General features: G+C 48.7%; 1 protein-coding gene and 1 pseudogene across 3 annotated transcripts in view; one reads left to right on the top strand and one right to left on the bottom strand.

Annotated features, from left to right (window-relative positions):
• Positions 1-219: 219 nt before the first annotated feature.
• Igf2bp1 (insulin like growth factor 2 mRNA binding protein 1) overlaps positions 220-20,675 on the bottom strand; it is a 40,137-nt gene continuing 19,681 nt past the window's right edge. The window contains exons 3-15 of one of the 3 annotated variants that reach the window (XM_041664960.1): positions 15,384-15,432; positions 14,945-14,996; positions 10,010-10,073; positions 8,871-9,152; positions 7,826-7,960; positions 6,369-6,491; positions 5,636-5,771; positions 3,904-4,026; positions 3,488-3,607; positions 2,729-2,803; positions 1,890-2,021; positions 1,481-1,594; positions 220-312 (exon numbers count right to left, since the gene is read on the bottom strand). In XM_041664960.1, the coding sequence (XP_041520894.1) occupies positions 220-312; positions 1,481-1,594; positions 1,890-2,021; positions 2,729-2,803; positions 3,488-3,607; positions 3,904-4,026; positions 5,636-5,771; positions 6,369-6,491; positions 7,826-7,960; positions 8,871-9,152; positions 10,010-10,073; positions 14,945-14,996; positions 15,384-15,432 (1,498 nt within the window). The remainder of the gene's footprint in view (positions 313-1,480; positions 1,595-1,889; positions 2,022-2,728; positions 2,804-3,487; positions 3,608-3,903; positions 4,027-5,635; positions 5,772-6,368; positions 6,492-7,825; positions 7,961-8,870; positions 9,153-10,009; positions 10,074-14,944; positions 14,997-15,383; positions 15,433-20,675) is intronic. The other 2 variants (XM_041664961.1, XM_041664962.1) reach the window with 2 other exon arrangements.
• LOC121456630 lies at positions 10,847-11,214 on the top strand (annotated as a pseudogene).

Genomic DNA, 20,675 nt, shown 5'->3' with positions numbered 1-20,675 from the left:
CCATGGTGATCACCTGGCTGAACTGGGGGCGAGAGATCAGGATTCCTCACTGGGACATTTTTCTCAAGACAGTGGGCAAACCTGATCTCCAGCCAAGCCCAAAGCCCCTGATTCCCACTCATTCTCAGGCCTGCTGGGAAAAGCGCACTGGCCCTCCACACTCCAGTTCCGCGTCCTGCCTGCTGATCTGGAGCCATCGGGACAGGAAGGGGCGGTCGGTCACTTCCTCCGTGCCTGGGCCTGGTTGCTCTGTCCCTTCTGGTGCTGTTGCTTAACCTGAGCCAGGATGTCTCGGATCTTCCGCTGAGCCATCTGCATTGAAAACAGGCAAGGAAAGGGAGGATGAGGCCCTCCAAGGAGAGGCTTTGCAAATGGGAAAGACCCGAGGAAGGGCAGGAGGAAGGGAGAGGGCTCATTGGCATTGGTGGTTTCACGTAGATTTCCAGTGCCTTCTTTTGCTGAAACGCAGTGCCAATGCACCTGGCACCGGTGAGCAGAGATCTACTTCCATTCTTACGGCCTTATTTCCCTCATCTGAATCATGGGTTCTTGTGGGGCTTGAACGATTTACTAGACACAAAGCTTGTGAGACAATGCTGGGCCCAGCAAAAATCTTAGTTATCATTCCCATGGTTCTCACTGCTTCTCAAAGACCTTAGTAGAAAGCTACCAACACCAGGGGGCACAGCAGGGAGGGTGTTCTGTGGAGTCGGCTGAAAGCTTGAGTCTCCAAACCACACAATCAGTCCTTAGGGCCACAGCTCACTGATAAAGATGCAACACTGGGCTGATGGTTGAGGGTTTAAGCCCTTTGTTGCCAAGCAGTGGTGGCACACGCCTTTAACCCCAGCACTTGGGAGGCAAGAGGCAAGCAAATTTCTGTGAGTTTGAGGCCAACCTGGTCTACAGAGCTATGTTCCAGGACATCTAGGGCTACACAGAGAAACTTGAAAAAGAAAAACCAACCCTCCCCCCAAAAGAGAGAGCCCCTTTGTCAATCTGTTTCCTCCCCTTGCTTAGGATCAACCAAATTTGAACCTGAGATGGGTGCTGCTTCCCCGGAGTCAGAGCCGCCACTGTGACTTGTGGGAAAGGGGCAAGAGTTACAAATGACGCAAAGCCAGGTACAGGGACATGTATGTATGAATACTTAATAAATACAATCATTATATATCGTACATAATAGACTTGGAAACTAATAACTTAATTTTTTAAACTTTTGAATTGTGTGCATTTGCACATTTAATTCAGAGGACAATCTTCAGGAGTTGGTTCTCTGGGACCGTGACGAGGGTCCCAGAGACTGCACTCGGGGGTATGCTTGGTGATAAGAGCTTTTACCCATGGAGCCACTCCTCAACCTGAACCAGCCCAGCCCAGCGCTGAGCAGGCCGAGGCCCTGTGCAAGTCACACAGATCGACCTGGAGAGCCCTCTCTCTGCTCCTGAGTCCTCTGGAGGCAGAGGAGCATGGTACATACCTGGCTGGCATAGAAATGCCCAATGATCTTAACAATGACTTGGTCATTCTCATCCGGGGTCTGGTCTCTTGGCACTACCACTTCAGCAGCAGTCAGGTTCTGCAGCTCATTCACCTAGGGGTGGGACAGCCAGGAGCTCAGAGCACCAGCAATGAAATGCACAGGGGCGGAAGGCAACTCAGGGGGAGAATGCTTTGATTAGCGTATACAAGGTCCTGAGTTCAAGATGTAGCACCAAAGGGAAAAAAAAATAAAACCACGGTGGGACTGGAGGGTGGTGAGAGAGGTGAAGGGCACTGGCCTGGAAGTAGAATCAAGTCAATGTACAAATGAGGGCAAAAGTGAGAAGACTAGACCAAAGGGTGGGCTGTAGAGGCCAAGCCTAGAGCCTTCAGCCCTCGGAGCTTACCGTTTTGCCACCTTTGCCGATGACCCGGCCAGCTGCTGAAGCTGGCACGCGTATGTGGGTCTCCAGCTTTACTTCCTCCTTGGGACCAAAGAAATTCTCTTCTTTTAGTTTGCCATAGATTCTTCCCTGGGCCTAGGGAGGAGGCCATGGTTAAAAGCAGTCATGTATTTGGGTGAAAGGCCCTAGGCTCCAGTCCAGCCTTTCCCACCCAAGTGGCCAGAACTCTACCTAGGAGGACCAACCAGCTATTAAGCAGGTGGTTACAATGGTTCCCTGATTACCTGCAATGCTGGAGACCTTCAGATTATGACCCATGAGTAAATGAACAAATATCCCAGCACTGCACAGGCATGAGGATCTGGTCTGCAGATCTGGTTCTGGGCCAGATAGAGTTACCCTGCCCTAACCTCTTCCCACCTCCCTCCTAAAGGAGACCCAAATAAACACAGGTTCTGGGACGACTTGAGATGTGGCAATAACTAACGCATCACAACCGTGAATGGCAAGAACTGACTCTGGGTACCTAGAAAGTACCCTGCCTCACACCTCAGAGATCAAGTGAAGCAGGAGCAGCACAGACATAAAGGAGACAGGGAGCTGCCATCAAATGCCAACACCCCAGATTCCCTTCTTTCTCGCATTCCTGAGTGGGCATGTGGAAGCAAGGAAGGAAGTGGATATGAACAGCTATTAAGCTTTATAGCGCTTTGAAAGCAGCTTTGCAGCTGTTTATCCTGCAGAAAAGACTAGAAGCCATGACAGCCCCAGGATTTTTCCTGCATGTGTCAAGTTCCCAACCTTAGTTACTCTGTATCCATCGTGGAAAATATAAATCAAACCTTGAATTGAGCCTCTGGGGGTCCAGTGATGATAACCATTCGAACTTTGGAGTCAGGTGTTTCCGGTGGAGCTATCTATAAAACACACGGTTGGTCAGATGGGGGTGCTTCCATAGGAAGGCATCCCTACCTCCTCTAGCTCCCTCCCATTGCCCATTCTGAGAAGGGGAGGAGACAGCATGGGCAGCAGGCCAGAAGGACCTGCCTCAGAGATGCTTCCTCAGTAGGACTTCTCAGCCAGCAGCCCCTCTGAGGCTCTTAGCAGAGGGCTGCAAAGAGGCAGGGAGTCATGTGATGACTAGGTAGGAGAAGAATAGTGGTTACACCTCTTTTAGGGCCCGGGGGGGGGGGGAGGGGGGGGGAGGGACACAAAGCTTTAAATGCCATTAAATGAAACCCATGAATCTGGACGTGTGAGATCATCAGCACTGGTTTCCTGATGAGAATCCCCTCGCTCTCCTGGATCCTGGATGCAGGACAACCAGCAGACATACACCACCTGCTTCCTACAACCCATACCAGGAAACTGAGACCCACTGGAGTCCAGCAGGGGTGGGGAGATTGGTTTTGAATGGGTCTGGGATGGGATTCACTCTACTTTGTGGCAATTTCAGCCTTCTGTCTATATAATACCATCTCTCATGTAGCCTGCAAACCTCAAGTACTGAAGACACCCACAAGGGACTGGGCTTTCATTCCCCCAAAGTGTGAAGGGAGCTGGAGTCCATACTAGTCTCAGAAGAACTCAGAGCAAATCACCTTGATAGAGGCACTGGCGAACCGCGAGAGCTGTTTGATGTGCTGTCCCTTCTTGCCGATGATGGCACCCACAGCCTGGGCGGGGATGAACACCTGTACCATCTCCTGCTCGGGAGCCTGCTGCCAGGACAGAGGAATCCTTACCAAAGGACCAGGGAGTGGAGCGAGGCAGGACCCAGGAGTCCCTCCACCCTCCACAGTGGGTAGCCAGCTGCACCCTGGGCCACAGAAAGATAGCATGAACTCTTTTTAGCTCTCTTCCAGCTAAGGGGAAGAAAAAAAATCAAGTGGAAAGCTGTCACCACTTGGCTGGACTACTTTCCTTCTGGCTCCTATACTGGCTACAAAGGTCATCTTGTAGATGTTCCAAACCCCCACACTCCCATGGGTCCCCGGCAATAAATCCTTTCACCTACCATGAAGGAGCTATAGGGAGCAGCCCCGGTGACGCTGCTGGGAGGTGGTGGGACGGCACTGGACGAGGCTGGGAAGAGACCTACAGCAGCCAGGTTGAGACCAGGGATGAGGTGGGACTGCAACTGGAGAGAGGGGAGGCATAGGTCACATATCCACAGCTACATGACCTTATCCAGAGTACACCTGCTCTCCGAGGACAACTTCCCGAGGGGCCTGCTGGGCCCTGGTAGTGGCTCTGGCTAACTTACAAGAGCCAGCATGACCAGAGCAAATCAGCTCCCCATTGGAGTTATTTGCTTTTGTACAAAAACCTGCTCGGCACTGTGGTTTCTCTTGAGCCATGGAGATATCCTCGCTGGACCATACTGGAATGTTTATGCAGGAAGACAACCAGCAGGCTCCCTAGTTATTTCTGCCACATTAAAGGAAACAAAGAAGGCTTATACCTGAGAATGTGATGCCCCTCCATGAAAAGCTGGGACAACTTTCCCTTTGATTCCTGGGGCCCAAGTAGTTCTGAGCCTTTCTGCTAAGTATATCATCCCTAGTTTCCTTTAAAAGACCAAGATGGGGCTGGGCATGGTGAAAATAAAATCCCAGCCTTGGGAGACAGGCATATATCTCTGCGAGTTAGAGGCTAGCTCTATTATCAAGTTCCAAGGCAGCCTGAGCTACACACTTAGACCGTGTCTGAAACAAGACGAGATGGTGACAAGCAAAATCAGATCACAGGGACAGGGAGATGGCTTGTGCCTAAGAGCACCGAGGACAGAGTGGGAATCCCAGCACCCATGGAAATGATCCTATCTGTAGCTAGCCCAGTGGGGTTTGGGGGACAGAGACAGGACTGCTGGGTCTTGTTGTCAGTTAATTCCAGGTTTGTAAATGACAGTGTGTGAATAGAATGAAGGGATGAGCGATAGAGCAGAACACCTCATTTCCTCCTCAGCCCCCCCCCCCCCACAAACAAAATAAAAAAATAAAAATCCTATGAGCTGGGTGTGGTGGTATATGCCAGTAAACTCAGCACTTGGTAGGTCAAGGTAAGAGAACTGAATTCAATTCTAGCATACATAGTTAAGGCCTGTCTCAAGGGGAAAAAAAAGATTGAAATTATGACCCTTCTGTCTACTACGGTACACAACTTTTACTGGAAAAGGATCACAGTATCTAGATCAGATTGGCTAAGGTATAGAAATTCATGAAACCTAAGATTATGCCTTCAACCCCACTGCAGGAGGTAGATGAGCCCTGTTGAGTAAATACAGCTACCCACTTCCGGCAGCAAAGTGTCTACCTACAATGTACAAGATTTGATCTCCAGCACCACCACTGCCACCAAAACAGAGATGTGTATGATATGAGTAAGTCTAAAAGCACAAACTGAGGGGCTGGAAAGGTGCCCCAGTGGCTAAAGGCACTGGCTACTCTCCCAAAGGACCCAGGTTCAATTCCAAGCACCCACATGGTGGTTCACAACCATTTGTAATTCCTCTTCACCAGGGAATCTGATATCCTCTTCTGGCCTTGGTGGGCACCTGGGATGCACATAGTGTCCTGACATACATGTAGGAAAAACAGGTATAAGAAAGTGCTGCTGCCCTTGCTGAGTTCAGAGAAGGGACTGAAGAGGGGACAGGGATGTAGTTTGGAGGTACGGCTTTTGCCCATCTCCTGGGCTGACATTCAACTCCCAGCAACAAAGACAGGAAGATGCCCCTTCTCACTCACACTCATGGCCGCTACATCGTTCTCGTAGGCCTCTCGAACTTTCTTCATGATCTCTTGCTCAGCCCTGCAGCAGTTCTCAATGGCCCCCTTCACAGTGATGGTCCTCTCAGGGTTATACAGGGTGAGATCCTGGAGCCTGGCAGGAGAGCAGGGCAATGTTAAGCAGTGAGCACTGCAGGACTAGGAGCAGCCGAGTTACAGGGCCAGCACTCCTAAAGGTTATCCAGCTTATCTCCAGCCTCAGGTAGCTGGGGCAAGGACTGGACAACCAAGAACAAAACCTTCTGTGGCAGGTGCGGTCCCCAGACACGCAGGTTGGCTGCAGGTGGCCCCTGGTGCTCTTCTGCAGAAGAGGTGCCCTACAGACAGGTCAGTTTCTAAAGGATGGAGAGGCAGGATGCTTACAAATAGCTAGCCCGTGCCTTTTACCGGTTCTCCGGAGAAAGACCAGCGCACCCACCGTAAAAAGGACCAAGGTTTGTGTACCACACACAGTGGCAGATACCTAAAGCCCACACCCTAGCTGCAGGCTTTCCTGGAGATGCCCTGGGGTAGACTGTGCCAAGAGGAGGGGTGCTCCAACCCTTGAGAGGTAGATAAGGATCCCATTCCATCTTCGATTTGCCTTAGGCCAGCAGAAGCAGTGCCCAATTTAAAAGGCTCAGTGACAAAACTCTCTGGTAGCCCAGGCCTTGTGCTCCCGCCTCTGAGAAGGGAGCCAGTGGAGCCTTACGATGAGATGGTGATCTTTGTCTCTGTGTCTTGCTCCACCTTCTTCAAGTTCCTGCCTTCCTTGCCAATCAGTCGCCCCACAAAGTTATTATGGGCCAGGATCTTCAGGGGAACCTCATCTGCCCTGGGGAGAAAATGGGGGACAGAAGAGTCAATAACGTCAACAAGGATTCAAACACGATGGGGTCACTCTCAACTGACAAACCCAGGAAGACCCACCAATCAAGTGTCAGAAGACTATAAAACCTAGTAGATCAATGTTCTACAAACAGAGAAATGGTCAGTGAGGATGGACTGTGGAAGGCAGGATGAAGTTTGGTAGCCAAAGCTTTATTTATCTTAACTGTGATCATGGTTTCAACAGGTACTGACATACACAAATCGAAACTCAAACTGCACACCTGAGAAATCACCAAACTGTACATAGGAAAAACAAGTGCAATAGGGTTTGAGAGTTTAGCTCAGTAATTTAGCTGAGCTGTCTACCCCCAAGGTGAAGGGGGCTGAGGGAGCAGCAAGGAAGGGGAAACAATACACGATTAAGCCAGATATGGTGGGGCTGGAGAGATGGCTCAGTGGTTAAGAGCACAGGCTGCTCTTCCAGAGGTCCTGAGTTCAATTCCCAGCAACCACATGGTGGCTCACAACCATCTGTAACGAGATCTGGCGCCCTCTTCTGGAACACAGGCATATATGGAGGCACAAGGTTGTATACGTAATAAAAATAAATAAATAAATAAATCTTTAAAAAAAAAAAAGCCAGATATGGTGGCATGTGCCTACAGTCCCAGCCACTCGAGACTGAGGCTAGAGGATCCACTGAGCCCGGGGAATTCTAGGCTAACCTAGGTAACATGTCTATAAACAAACATTATTGTATTAATTGAATCCAATAAAGCTGTATCAAGAAAATAAGAGAGTTGGATGGAATGGCAAATCCCTTTAATTCAGCACTCAGAAGACAGAGGCAGGCATATACCTGAGTTTGAGGCTAGCCTTCAATCAATCAATCAATCAATCCTAGCACTTGGGAGGCAGAGGCAGGATGTCTGGTCTACAGAGTGAGTTCCAGGACAAGAAACCCTATCTTGAAAAATAACAAAAACAAAAAAAGCCCCAACAATGGAAATATTGTGGTGATGCACAACTATTATTAACAAGACCACAAATCCCAAAGCTGGACTGTGGAAGACCTTATTCTCTATTTTAAGGGGCAGGGAGCGCGCGAGAGAGAAAGCGACAGAGACAGAGAATGTGTGACGATGACTGCATGAACATAAATAGAAACACTGAGCACATAAAATTTCTAGATGATTATTCAAGGAGAAGATCTTATCTCTAGCTTTTGTGTAGTTTGTGACTCTGTATGGCCAATAACAATTACAAGTAGAGGCTGGGGTGTGGCTCAGCAGCCAAGCGTCCGCCTGGCACGTGTGAAGCCTGGGGCTTGGATCTTACGTTTTGGTGTCCTTTGCCTCCTTGTGCATTATCTCCAGGATCATCTTACAGGCCGAGGAGCAGCCTTCAGGAGTTGAATGCACACTGATGGCCTTCTCGGCAGCCCCTGCGTTCTCCTTCCTATGCACGTCTATCCTGAGGACCACAAAAGGAAAGAGCTGGTTAGTTTGTCTCTAATAACACTGACTCCTCGTCTCTTCTCAATCAAAGGCATAGAGAATCCACTTTCAGCTGGGCAGTGGTGGTGCACGCCTTTAATCCCAAAACTTGGGAGGCAGAGGCAGACGATCTTGTGAGTTCGAGGTCAAGGCCAGCCTGGTCTACATTAGCTGGTCCAGGACAGGTTCCCAACCCTATCTTGAAAAACAAAAATGAAAAAAAAAAGAGAGAGGAATTCACTTTCCTTGAATGGTGCCTGTCAAGTATAGAACCAGGAAAGTAAAGATGGAGCCAGGAAATCATGGTCAGGTGTTGTTCTGCCTGCCTCCTTCAGGTGACTGGAGAGGACAATGCAGTCTACCTCACAGCTGTTTTGTGCAAACACTCCCTCAGGTATGTGTGGTAGTGAAGTTCTTTTCCCCTCCTAGTGTCCTTTCACTTTCAAACACTGCATCAGGGAGACACACTGCCCAACTACAAGTAAATGAGTGATTTTCCATGAATACGGACACAACCTGAGCTGTTCTTTCTCATAAGCACCAATCGTCAACAAAGGTAAGGGAAGCAGGTGACCGCACTACAGTGTAAGACAGAAGATTAATTATGACGTATGCCAAAGGGCTGAGACTTTAGCCAAGCTGTGGTCACCATAAGGATGCCTAAGGACTGAGGGACTCAACTCACAGGACTGGATTTCCTGGAGCAGCAACTTGCGATGAGGAATTATGGAACTCTTTCTGTTGTTGAAAGTATATGGACCCATTCCATCTCATTTGCCCAACCTCCAGAGAGGTAATACTGTCAACCCATGTCCCAAGCAACAATTCCCAGGAGAGAGATGCTGATGCTCCAATCAGCTGCTTTCCTGGGCCTTCCCAGTACTCACTTGGACTGAGTCTGTTTTGTAATGTTGCGGATGGTGGCGCCCTCCTTGCCAATGATAGCGCCTACGTACTGCGTGGGCACCAAGAGTCGGAGGGGGATGTCTACTTGCTGCTGCTTGGCTGGAGCGCCTGTGGCCACAGGTGATCCTTGCCGGGGCTGGCCCCGAGAGCCAAAGCCTCCACGGCGCCCATTCTCAGGACCCTGTGCTATCTGCTCATCGGGTATGTATGAGACTTTCAGGGCATGGTTCTCCAGTTGATGGCCGTTTAGTTTCATAATGGCTCTGGGGACAGAGAGGAAGTTCAGTGGTCACTCCAACCATGTCAATCACATCCAGTGCTTCCTTCCACAAAGAAACTACTTGGTCACAGCGGGGATACACTGGGGACCACACAGAAGATGGGGGAGATAACCCTGTCTGCCACCGCACCGTCTCTAGGCAACCTTCCAGTCTACAAGAGAGAAGATACTAAGGGAAAGTCATCAATACAGCAAGGCTTCACTCATGCTTTTCCATTTAAGACCACTGGACAGGGTTGAGGCAAGAAAAAATAAATTAACAAAATGGGGGGAAACCCCTGTGCCAATCAGAGTTATTATACAGCATGTGGTCTGTCCACTCCAGGGAGTGAGAACTATAAATGCTGATCCTAGAGGGGCTGGAAATTATGGCGGTAGTGATGAGGACTCTTGGGAGGGGATGTTTTCTGGGCTCCTAACCACCCTGCACCACATACTTGATCCAGAAGCAACAACCCACACCTATAATCTCAATGTTCAGGAAATAGAGGGTAGGAAAACCAGACCAGGATAGCCCTTGGCTATGTAATAAGTGAACTGGAGATCATTATCAAAAAATAAACACCTTCGATCCTTCTACCTTTTTTTGAACGAGGCAGTTCCCCCCATAACCAAAAGATGGCACCAGCGACACATACAGAACGCTGCAATCCTGGGTGCCCAGAGATAACCTTCTCCCTAGTCGCCTCCTCCCTCAAGTTGATTTTGAGGGTCAGCTAAACTGGCATCAGAAGCCAGCTGAGGATCCCAGACCACTTAGACCTATCCATGGGGGTCTGAATAGAAGACCCAACTCCAACACCCCTCAGAGACCCCCAGTTCCACTGCAGAGGTACTCACTGCCTGGTCTGCTCCCGGTTGGAGTAGGTGACGTTGACCACTGCCGTCTCACTTTCTGTGTTCACTGTAGAGACAACAGACCACCAGAGTTAGAGTTCTGCCAACAAACTCCAACCTGTTTGTAGCAGTGGACTACCCTGACCTTAGAATATACCCAAAAGACAAGTGAAAATAATCTGCAGGAGACCTTCTCCAGAGACACCGGAAGCCAGGCTAGCCAAGTCTTTCTGATGCAGCAATGGCATTGCAAGGCCAACACCCACCCCACGCTCATTCCCACTCTGAAGGCAAACTTACCTGGGAAGTTCAATTAGCAAAAAGGCAACACCCAGTGGCTGAGGGTAGCCATTTACAGAGGTAACTGTCAAGAAAATGGCCCGAGTCTCCTTCCCTCAATGGCTGAAGAGACTCGGGACTACCTATGTCCACTTTATAAGTTTACATATCCACAAAGACACCTTTCCCAGAGAAGGAATTCCAGGCTCCAGTATTCTAAACACCCTGAGAGTGGACATGGGACACACTGGGCCACCATAGTTCTGGGTCATAAGAAAGAATCCCACCCACCCAAGAGCTTGGATTTGTTGATTATCTTTTTTTTTTTTTAATTAATTTTGTGTTACTGGAAGTTGAACCCTTACACATTGACCTACACCCTCAACCTTTGACTTTGTGAAACAATGTCTTACTCAATAGCTCAGGCTGGCTTGCAGCTCACTATGTAGCTAAGGCTAACTTTGAATTCACCAGCAGGACTAAAACTAACCCACTTCAGTGATGAGAAGTGCTACTTCATTAAAAAGGAGAGAGAGAACGAGAAAGCAGAAAGATGGGCTCTTTCGGGACTTGGCTGCAAGATGACCAAAAAAAGGAGAAACAACGGTCGTGCCAAAAAGGGCCACGGCCATGTGCAGCCAATTCGCTGCACTAACTGCGCCCGCTGTGTGCCCAAGGACAAGGCCATTAAGAAGTTCGTCATTCGGAACATCGTAGAGGCGGCTGCCAGTCAGGGATATATCCGAAGCAAGTGTCTTCGACGCCTATGTGCTCCCCAAACTCTCTGTCAAGCTGCATTACTGTGTGAGCTGTGCTATTCATAGCAAGGTAGTCAGGAATCGATCCCGGGAAGCTCGGAAGGACCGAACACCCCCACCACGATTTAGACCTGCTGGTGCTGACCACGACCTCCACCAAAACCCATGTAAAGTGGCTTCATAAAGATAGAAGAAAACACCTTGGAAAAATAAAATGGAACTTAAACTTTAAAAAGAGACTGATAAAGAAGACTTTGTTGGGGCTGGAGAGATGGCTCAGCAGTTAAGAGTACAGGCTGCTCTTCCAGAGGTCCTGAGTTCAACCACATGATGGCTCACAACCATCTATAATGAGATCTGGCTCCCTCTTCTGGCCTGCAGGCATACATCCAGACAGAATGTTGTATACATAATAAATAAATATATCTTTTTTTTTTTTAAAAAAAGGCTTTGTTTGTTGGGGCTGGAGAGATGGCTCAGAGGTTAAGAGCATTGCCTGCTCTTCCAAAGGTCCTGAGTTCAATTCCCAGCAACCACATGGTGGCTCACAACCATCTGTAAAGGGGTCTGGTGCCCTCTTCTGGTCTGCAGGCATACACACAGACAGAATATTGTATACATAATAAATAAATAAATACTTAAAAAAAGAAAAAATATATTTAAAAAAAAGGGCTTTGTCTCAAAAGCTACCTCAACGATGGGCTCAGTGGCTAAGAGCCCCCAGGACATGGTTCAATTCCCAGAACCCACACAGTGGTTCTACCCTCTTCAGACATTGCACACACATAGTGCAGATACACAGATGGAGGCAAAACATCCAGACAAAGTCAAAAATAAATAACACTAAAAACAAGGGACTGCCGAGATGGTCAGTGGAACAAAAACAGGCACCCGCTGCCAAGGGTGAGAACCTGAGTCCCATCTCTGGGCCCCAAGTTGTCATCTGACCTCCACAAGGTGCCATGCCATGTATATTATATGCACACACACAAGCACAATAAATGCAAAAAAGAAAAAATAAGGGGCTCTTATCTGATAAGGAGAACCAAGCAGTTAAGAGCACTTGCTCCCCTCTTAGAGCTTCAGTCCCAGCTCATTCCCTCCTGGCTCCAGGAGGCAGAGGCAGGTATATCTATGTTTTCAAGTCCAGCCTGGTCTACATGCAAGTTCCAGGCCAGCCAAAGCTACATAGTGTGACCCTGTCTCAGATAAACTAAAATAAGTAAATAAAACTTTTAAAAAATTTAAAAAATTGACAATTGAAGCTGAGCATGGCCATGCACGCCTGCAATTCCAGCACTCAGAAGGCTGAGGCAGGAATACTGACTGTCATGATTCAAGACCAGCCTTTGCTACACTGTAAAATAGCCCAGCCTGGGCTACAGAGAGACAGTCTTTCTCAAATAAACCAGTAGCTGAGATTTAAAGCTGGTGCAGCAGGATGCACTAGTAATCGCAGCAAACTGAGAAGATAAGGGTGGCCGATCTCCTGGGCAGCTGGGGCCAGTAGTGAACATGAGGCCAGCCAGGACTACATAGAAGGCTCTGCCTTAAAAAGAAACCATACATTTGAGCTATGTGTGGGTGGTGCAGACCTGCAGTCCCTAAACAGAATCGTGTCTAAGGCCAGCTTGGGCTGGTGAGAGCCTAGAGCAGATCTGTGGGATCCTTTTAACTATTTTAAATTAGTGTGTGCATGCATGCGTGCGTGCGTGTGTGTGTTCAGATGTGGAGGTCAGAGGGAGTCAGCTCTCTCAATCAGTCATGTGGGTTCCAGGGACAGATTAAGGTGTCAACCTGAAGGAGCCTATTCCTTTCAGCGGCAGCTGGCTGCCTGCTCAGTGTGGCCCCCAGGTGTGTCTAACTCAGGAGTTCAGTTGGAAGCAGGACTGGGCAATAGCTCTCAGCGAATCCCACTACGTTCTGGCATTAGACAAGTCAGAGGATTAGAGCAGAGAAAACGGCACTTCACTGCTGAGCAGGCCATTCCTGTGATCATCTGTCAGCACACACAGCTTGTCCCTTCCCACAAAGAATTTAGAAATGAATATTTCTACCCCAGACAGAGCAATCTTAAATTCCTTAAAGATTTCCAAAAGTGGGCTGCAGCACTAGTCCCAAGAAAGAGATGCAGCAACCTAACGCAGCCACAGGGGGCACCGCTCACGCACGCTCCCTGACCCCACAGACTGGTCATAAAAACTCAAATCCCGTCATCTGTGGCTAGATTAAATTAAACAAGCCAGGTTCTAAAGGACAAGTCACCATACACTCTCAGGAATGTGAAGGCAGACGGGGAGAATGGAAAGGAAAGGGAAGGGAAGGAGGAGGAGGGGAAATGGGAAAGATAAAAATACTGGGAGGAGGAAAGGTGATCCCATTGAACTTGAGAATAGAAGGTGGGGGAGTAACAGGGAAGGGAGGCCTGGGGAGGGGCTGACTGATGGACAGGAGACACAGTCCAGGATGATTCTGCATCTTCTCAAAGAAATGACAAAGTGAGGAGACTCATGCTTCACTGACTTAAGCAGAACATGCTACACACACATCACATGGCACCCATTAACATGCGATGCTCTTACGTGTCTAACACAACCCTATGTGCAACCAAACATCACAAGCCCATTTTCTCCGCAAGAGGTTACACGCCTAGAAACAGAGGACCCTCAAAATCACAGCTAATTTGTATGGCCTAGAATTCCTATTACTCTTCCCTCTGTGGGCACATCTGTCAAAAGATTTTGCCTACACAAACTATTAGTGAATAAACCCTGTTTGTTTGGGGGGTAAGGGTCAGAGTTTTTTTTGTTTGTTTGTTTTTTTGTTTCTCTGGATAGCCATAGCTGTCTTGGAACTCACTCTATAGAAACTCAGAGATCAGCCTGCTTCTGCTTCCCGGGTGCTGGGATTAAGGTTGTGCGCCACCAGCCACCACTGCCCAGTTGATGTAAGGACTTTTCAACCAACTTTTCAGTTCCTCTGGAAGTGGAATTAGATCACTATGGGCTGCCTTTGGGTGCTGGAAATCAAAGCTGGGTCCTCTAGAACGGCAGCCAGTGCTCTTAGTCATTTAACCATCTCTCCAGCACTCTCCCCAACTCCCTGCCCAAGCTCCTTTTATTTTATGCTGCTTTGCCAAGACAGAGCCTCTCTGTGTAGCCCTAGTTGTCTTGGATCTCACTCTGTAAACCAGGCTACACTCAGGAAAGTTTTGGATCCAGCAGGGATTAAAAGTGTATACTACCACACCCAGGAATTTTTTTTTTCCTGGTAAAAGTCAGGCGTGGTGGCACATGCCTTTAATCCCAGCATTTGGGAGGCAGAGGTGGGTGGATCTGACCAGACCAGACAACAGAGTTAGTTGGAGGAAGGGAAGAAGGGAAGGGAAGGGAAGGGAAGGGAAGGGAAGGGAAGGGAAGGGAAGGAAAAAGAAAACAAGGTCTCTCTACCTAATCCAGGAGCTTGATAATTAGGGCAAACAGACCTCAAATCCAGAGATTCTCCTGCCCCTGCCTCTCAATAGCTGGGACTAAGTGCACCCAGCCGCTACAAATTCCCGTTCTTAAACTTCTACTGAAATACTGTGATTCCTGTTAGCCTGGGACTTAGACTCAACAAAAAGGGTGATGAAGTCAGGTGTCGTGGTCCACATCTTTAATCCCACACTGAGCAGAAGCGGGCAGATCTGAATTCAAGGCTAGCAAGAGAGAAGAGTCCAGACTGCCTAACACACAGCAGTCCAGTCCCATGGTTCTGCACACAGCAGGGAACGTGCTGGGGCTGGATATCTCCCGTACACCCACTCTGTCTGGATCTTCCCAGTGGATCTGATCACAGAACAGCTTGATGCTGAAGCAATCCAAGTCCTTGCACACTCCCTCATCCCTTAACCCAGTCTTACCTTGTTCACAGTTCTCCACTGTACCGTACTGGGCCAGCAGGCTGTCCAGCACCTGGAGAAGTAGAAGAAGGTTGAGTATCCCAGGGCCCGGACACCCCTTCCCCTAAAGCTCTGGGACACCAGCAGGAACTAGACACTTGGATCGCATTTCGCCTAAGGTTCCAACGCCTTAGACTCCTGCCGATAGCAACCCTAGTGTTTGCAAGAATATCCCTGGCTCTGGGCTAAGGGACTTCGTAAAGCAGACTCAGACTTCTGCCCTCAGGATTCTAAAACTCAGAACACTTCTACCTCCTTAATGCCTCTTGCCCAGAGTGTGAGCACAAATGAGAGACCCCCCCCCCCAACAGCCAGGGCAGACCTCTCTAGTCGCACCCAGCAACTCAGCAGGACACAAGTCCCTGCCCCGTCTCTGCACTCCACCCCACTGGGCACTTACTTCCCATCGGAGCTGAGGTGGAATATTTCGGATCTGAATTTTCCGACTCCTGAAATGAAAGGAAAAAAAATTAGGAAAATTCCAGATGATTTAGGCCCCCATGACCTGGCAGTCTCTAACTCTTGTCCCAGCTTGCTATCTTACCAAAATCGTAGAACAGTGGTTTCCTCCACAGGGCCAGGGGCTGAACTCAGGCTAGATTCCCCAGCCCTTAACATAGCAACCGAAAGCCGGGCGGTGGTGGTGGCACACGCCTTAAATTCCAACACTCAGGGAGGCAGAGGCAGGTGGATCTCCGTGATTTGAGGCCAGCCTGATCTACAGAGTGAGTTCCAGAACAGGCAGAGATACACAGAGAAACCAGGGTGGGAGTGGGAGGCTGAGGCAGGTAGCTCTCTGAGATCAAGGCCAGCACGATCTTCATAAAAAATTCATCCAATGAGCCGGGCGGTGGTGGCGCACGCCTTCAATTCCCAGCACTGGAGGCAGAGGCAGGTGGATCTTTGTGAGTTCAAGGCCAGCTTGGTCTACAAGAGCTAGTTCCAGGACAGGAACCAAAAGCTACGGAGAAACCCTGTCTCGGAAAAAAAAAAAAAAAAAAATTCATTCAATGATAGCCAAAGTATACAGTGAAACCCCAGCTCAGGTAAACCAAACCAAACCAAAAAGAATAGCAACCCAATAGGAATGCAGACTTTAGAGCGGGGGAGGCCTCATTTTACAGCTCAACTACTAGTATGGGGAGGAACATATGAGGTTGTGGCGTTTGCTATAGCTTAGCTTTCCCATGTAGTGTCCAGCACTACGGCAAAGTCACAGGGCTGGAAAAATGGTGCGGGGAACTCTTACAGGACCCGAGTTTGATCCCTAATGGGCATGTGAGGCGGCTAACGACTGCTTGGCACTCCAGCTCCAGGAAATCCAACGCCTTGGCCACCTCAGGCACCCAACTCACAGGAATATACCCACACATAAATAGTAAAATAATAAATAAATCTCAAGACAAGTAAGACTAACTAATTCAACAGTCTTTCACTGGCACCTACCTCAAGCTCTACTTTGCTCCTGAGGTTGGGGTTGTGGGATGAAAAGAAGGTTTGGAATGCCTGGCCCAGGTGCTCACCCCGGATTAGGGGAAACAATATATGCCAACAATTACAGAAGATAATAGTACAGTGGGTAAGCCCTTGGCACAGCGAGGGATCTAAACCACTTATTAGCACGGATCTTTAGAAGATTATTTAACTTCTTTGAGGCCCCGTCTCCCCTTTTGTACAACAGGGATAATACCTATTCACAGGTGGGAGGTGGCATTAGATAATATTTGGAAGGACTTGGAGTAAGTCCTTAAACTGTAACAATAGATCTATCTAGGAGCAGAGAAGTCTCCAGAGTGATCAACACGAGCCTTCCAGAGTGATCAACACGAGCCTGAAACCACACCTTCTCTGCCCAGTCACTACACTATTCTTACTCCATCCCAGCTTTCAAAGCGCTCTGAAAAGGAAATATTTCCCGTGAGGATCACTTTCAGGTTCAGGGCTAACTCCCAGAGCAACTGCTCACCACCCAAATCAATACCTTAATCCGGGAGTTTAAAACATTTCAATTGACTTGATGTGTTAGTCAATTGTCATTTAGATCTGTGTATCTTTGATCCTGCACAAGCCCTTAGTTCAAAGACAAAGTTTAGGGGTTGGATAGGCGGCTTGGCAGCTAACAGCTAAATGCTTTTCTAGAAGAGCAGGGTTTAAGTGCCAGCACACACATGACGTGTCAGAACCCCTGTAACTGGAGGGGAATCAGAGGCCCTCTTTTGGTCTCCATGGGCACTGCATATACATGCAGGCAAAACAGTTATGTACGCTAATATAAAATAAAGATTTAAGTCACTTGATGGCAGGCCTCAGTGACCTACCAGATGAGCTACTATCCAGTTTGGGGAGGGGGAGGCAGAGAAAACGAATGCTATGTCCTAACTGGATGCATTGGCCTTGGCTGTCCCAGGCCAGTACCTTTACGAAGGCAGAGTCTAGTCTCAGGGAAATAAAATACAGGGTCTCTGTTACCCCTTCTAGTCTGAAATTCTGCCAATGACAAGTCTTTATATATGAGCCACAGCAAGGACATTCTGGGATGAAATAGTTAAATGAGCTGGGCAGTGGTGGTGAATGCCTTTAATCCAGCAAGGCAGGATCTCTGAGTTTGAGGCCAGCCTGGGCTGCATAGTGAGGTCCAGGACAGCTAAGGTTACACACATACAAAAAGAAAAAAAAAACCCTGTCTCAAAAAACCAAAAGATGGAGAGGAAAGACAAGCAGATGTAACTCAGTGGGGACAGTATTCCCCAGTAAGCACAAGCCCTGAATTCAAGTTTCGGTACAGAATGGTAAGCATGGTGCCAATGCCTGTAATCCCAGCACCCAAACACACACACACAGAGTCATCAAACTAATTTCTGAGTCCTTAGACTTCAACCCATCAGGAGCCAGGTCCAAGGACTAGCCAAAAAGAAGTTGTAGATATCCCTCATAAGAGATTTTCACAAAACACATGATGACCAAAAAGACACACTGACTTGGTGAAGAGTCTGGGAAAAGAAATGAACACTGCCTTGGTCTAAAGGCGGAATGGTCCATCCCAGGGCACCTCCTTCCAGCAAATCCTTTTGGATGGAGAGCATAGTATAAGTGCTAACAGTCCAAGTAATAAGGCATAAAGCAAACCTTAGTACAAGAGCCTAGTCTGGAAACAGCCCATTAGTGCACTCCAAGTTCAAGGCCGAAACTTCCCTCTTCAAACTGCTTCAGAGCTTTCTATTCAGGAAAGGAGAGGTGGTAGCAGAGAAATCACTTCTCTGCAAGGATGCTAATCCACGACCAGAAAGCAATGGCAGGCAGATCGGCTGGAATGTCTGGAATGTTTCAGGAGGTGGGGGAGGGCAGGGCCACCCAACCAATGAAAGAAAGACATCCCAGCAGCCTTCCCTCACCCCCCTAGGGCACACACCCCACCCTGAGAACCCACAGTAGGCTTCTCCTAGGCTTCCTTTTCAGCAAAGCCCCCAGCCCTGATTAAAGCAGGAGGGGATGGCCTGGAAGAGCTGAGGCATCCAAGGACCTTTTTCTTCCAAGTCTGGTTTTCCTCTGAGTGTGGGGCTATCTAATTCCTTTCAGGCCCAAACCGCACAGGACAATGCTGAGATCTGTAACCTGAATTCCCGTGCTGACATTACAACCCCCCTGTATAACTCATTATTCCCAAAGAGGGGAGGCCGAGCTGGCTGGTTTAGGTTGTTGTGCTGAGTAGACTCTCAGCTGTTCTCAACCTGTGAGTGGAGACCACTTTGGTGGATCTAACAACCCTTTTCACAGGGGTTGCCTAGCAGCTTTAACAGTAGCAAAATTACAGTTATGAAGTAGCAAGAAAAATAATTTTAAGGTTGGGGTCACCACAACATGAGGAACCGTATTAAAGGGTCACAGCGCTAGGAAAATTGAGAACCATTGGCCTAGAAGAAGCTCCTTCCTGATGTATCCATCGGGTTAAGCACAACCAACTCCCACTTCACATTGGTTTCTCCTGGTAGAAACTAACTCCAGTAAAGCTCTTGTTAGTACTTGAGAGGAGACCAGAAGGCAGGGTGAACAAGCACCACTTGGTGGAAGAGACAGTATTTAAGTTCATTCACAATAATGAGGGAAAAAAATCATATAAAATGGCGACTATCTATGAGCCCCACTGACTCCTCCACCACTGCTTGCCTAAACAACACTGCTCCAACAGACCAGGTGGAGCAGTGTTTATGCCCCACAGGTAAAAAGGCACCACACACACCTGGAGGGCCAAGCCCCATTCCAGCAAGAAGATCTAGGAGAAACTCAGTAACTGCTCCAAGAGTACGAACTGCCAGCAATGGCCATTAAAGGCAATGGCTACACCAGCAAAAAAAAAAAAAAAAAAAAAAGCCGCTTCCTAGGCGCCAACAGCCGGTGGCTTTCACGTCCTCTGCCTGCTCTGACAGGAGTCGGGGATCCAGCACAGGAGGGCAGCTCAATGGACATGTGGAAATTAGGAAAATTCATCTGTAGCGCGCTGCCAAGCCATCCTGGGGATTTGAGGACCAGCAGGGGAGCAGGTCAGGGAGACTCAAGCTTCAGACAGAATGTACCAGGACATCCACACAGTCCACACACTGGGGGTGGGGAGTGCTGAGACTTATGTGCCCGCCAGACCCGTCTATAGGATCCCCCTGCATAGGCTATTGGTGGCTTGTCTGACAACACAGAACCTGAGATTAAAGAGGCTTAAGGAAAATCTTGTCCACATTTCATAACCATCCTATTTCGTGTGGGTTTTGTTGTTGTTGCTTGTTTGTTTGGGTTTTCTGATTTTGAGACAGGGTTTCTCTGTGCAGCCCTGGCTGTCCTGGAACTCACTTGGTAAGACTTTAGGCTGTCCTCAAGTCCAGAGATTTGCTTGCCTGCTTTATGGATTCTAGGCAAGCACTCCACTGAGTTATACCCAGTCTTATCCACCCCTCCTCATGTGAATCTTAACTCTAACTCTGTAGCCCAGGCTGACCTCCAATTTAGAGCAATCTCCCTGCCTCAGCTTCACCTACAGTCCTGAGCCACTATACTATGCTTGTTGTTAATCATATATGCACTGTAGAGTCCGTTTATGTCTATGAGCCTAGCGGTATGTATGTGGGGGGGGGGGGGGGGGCTTACCTTGGAATTGGCTGTAAGCAGCCATGGGGACGCTGGGAACTGAACCTGAGTCCTCTGGATAAACAGTCAGTGTTCTTAACTACTGAACCATCTCCCTAGCCCTAGTGATGAAGTTCTTATTCCCGGCAAAAGTGTCCCTTTCACCCCCATACCCAGAGTGGAAGGCACCCCCTGCAATCAAGTCAATGGCTTGTCCTCCCTAGGGTTAAGGAGTTCCCTTAAACCAAGGCAGAAGTTGAGCCGGGCGGTGGTGGCGCACGCCTTTAATCCCAGCACTCGGGAGGCAGAGGCAGGCAGATCTCTGTGAGTTCGAGACCAGCCTGGTCTACAAGAGCTAGTTCCAGGACAGGCTCCAAAACCACAGAGAAACCCTGTCTCGGAAAAACAAAGCAAAACAACAAAAAAAAAAAAAAAAAAAAAAAACAAGGCAGAAGTTGGATGGAGGAGGGGACGGTGGCAGCAGCGTTTCTCTGAATCCCAGACTGCAGAGGCCCCAGTTCCATCTCCTTCAAAACCAGGATCTCACACTCACCCCACGCCAAAAATCAAGCTCTGCTTT

This window comes from Microtus oregoni, unplaced genomic scaffold (genome assembly GCF_018167655.1).
Source record: "Microtus oregoni isolate MIOR12 unplaced genomic scaffold, Mior012 000015F_ref0000493, whole genome shotgun sequence".
In the NCBI taxonomy this organism is placed as follows: Eukaryota; Metazoa; Chordata; class Mammalia; order Rodentia; family Cricetidae; genus Microtus; species Microtus oregoni.
This window is presented reverse-complemented; position numbering and strand designations above follow the sequence as displayed.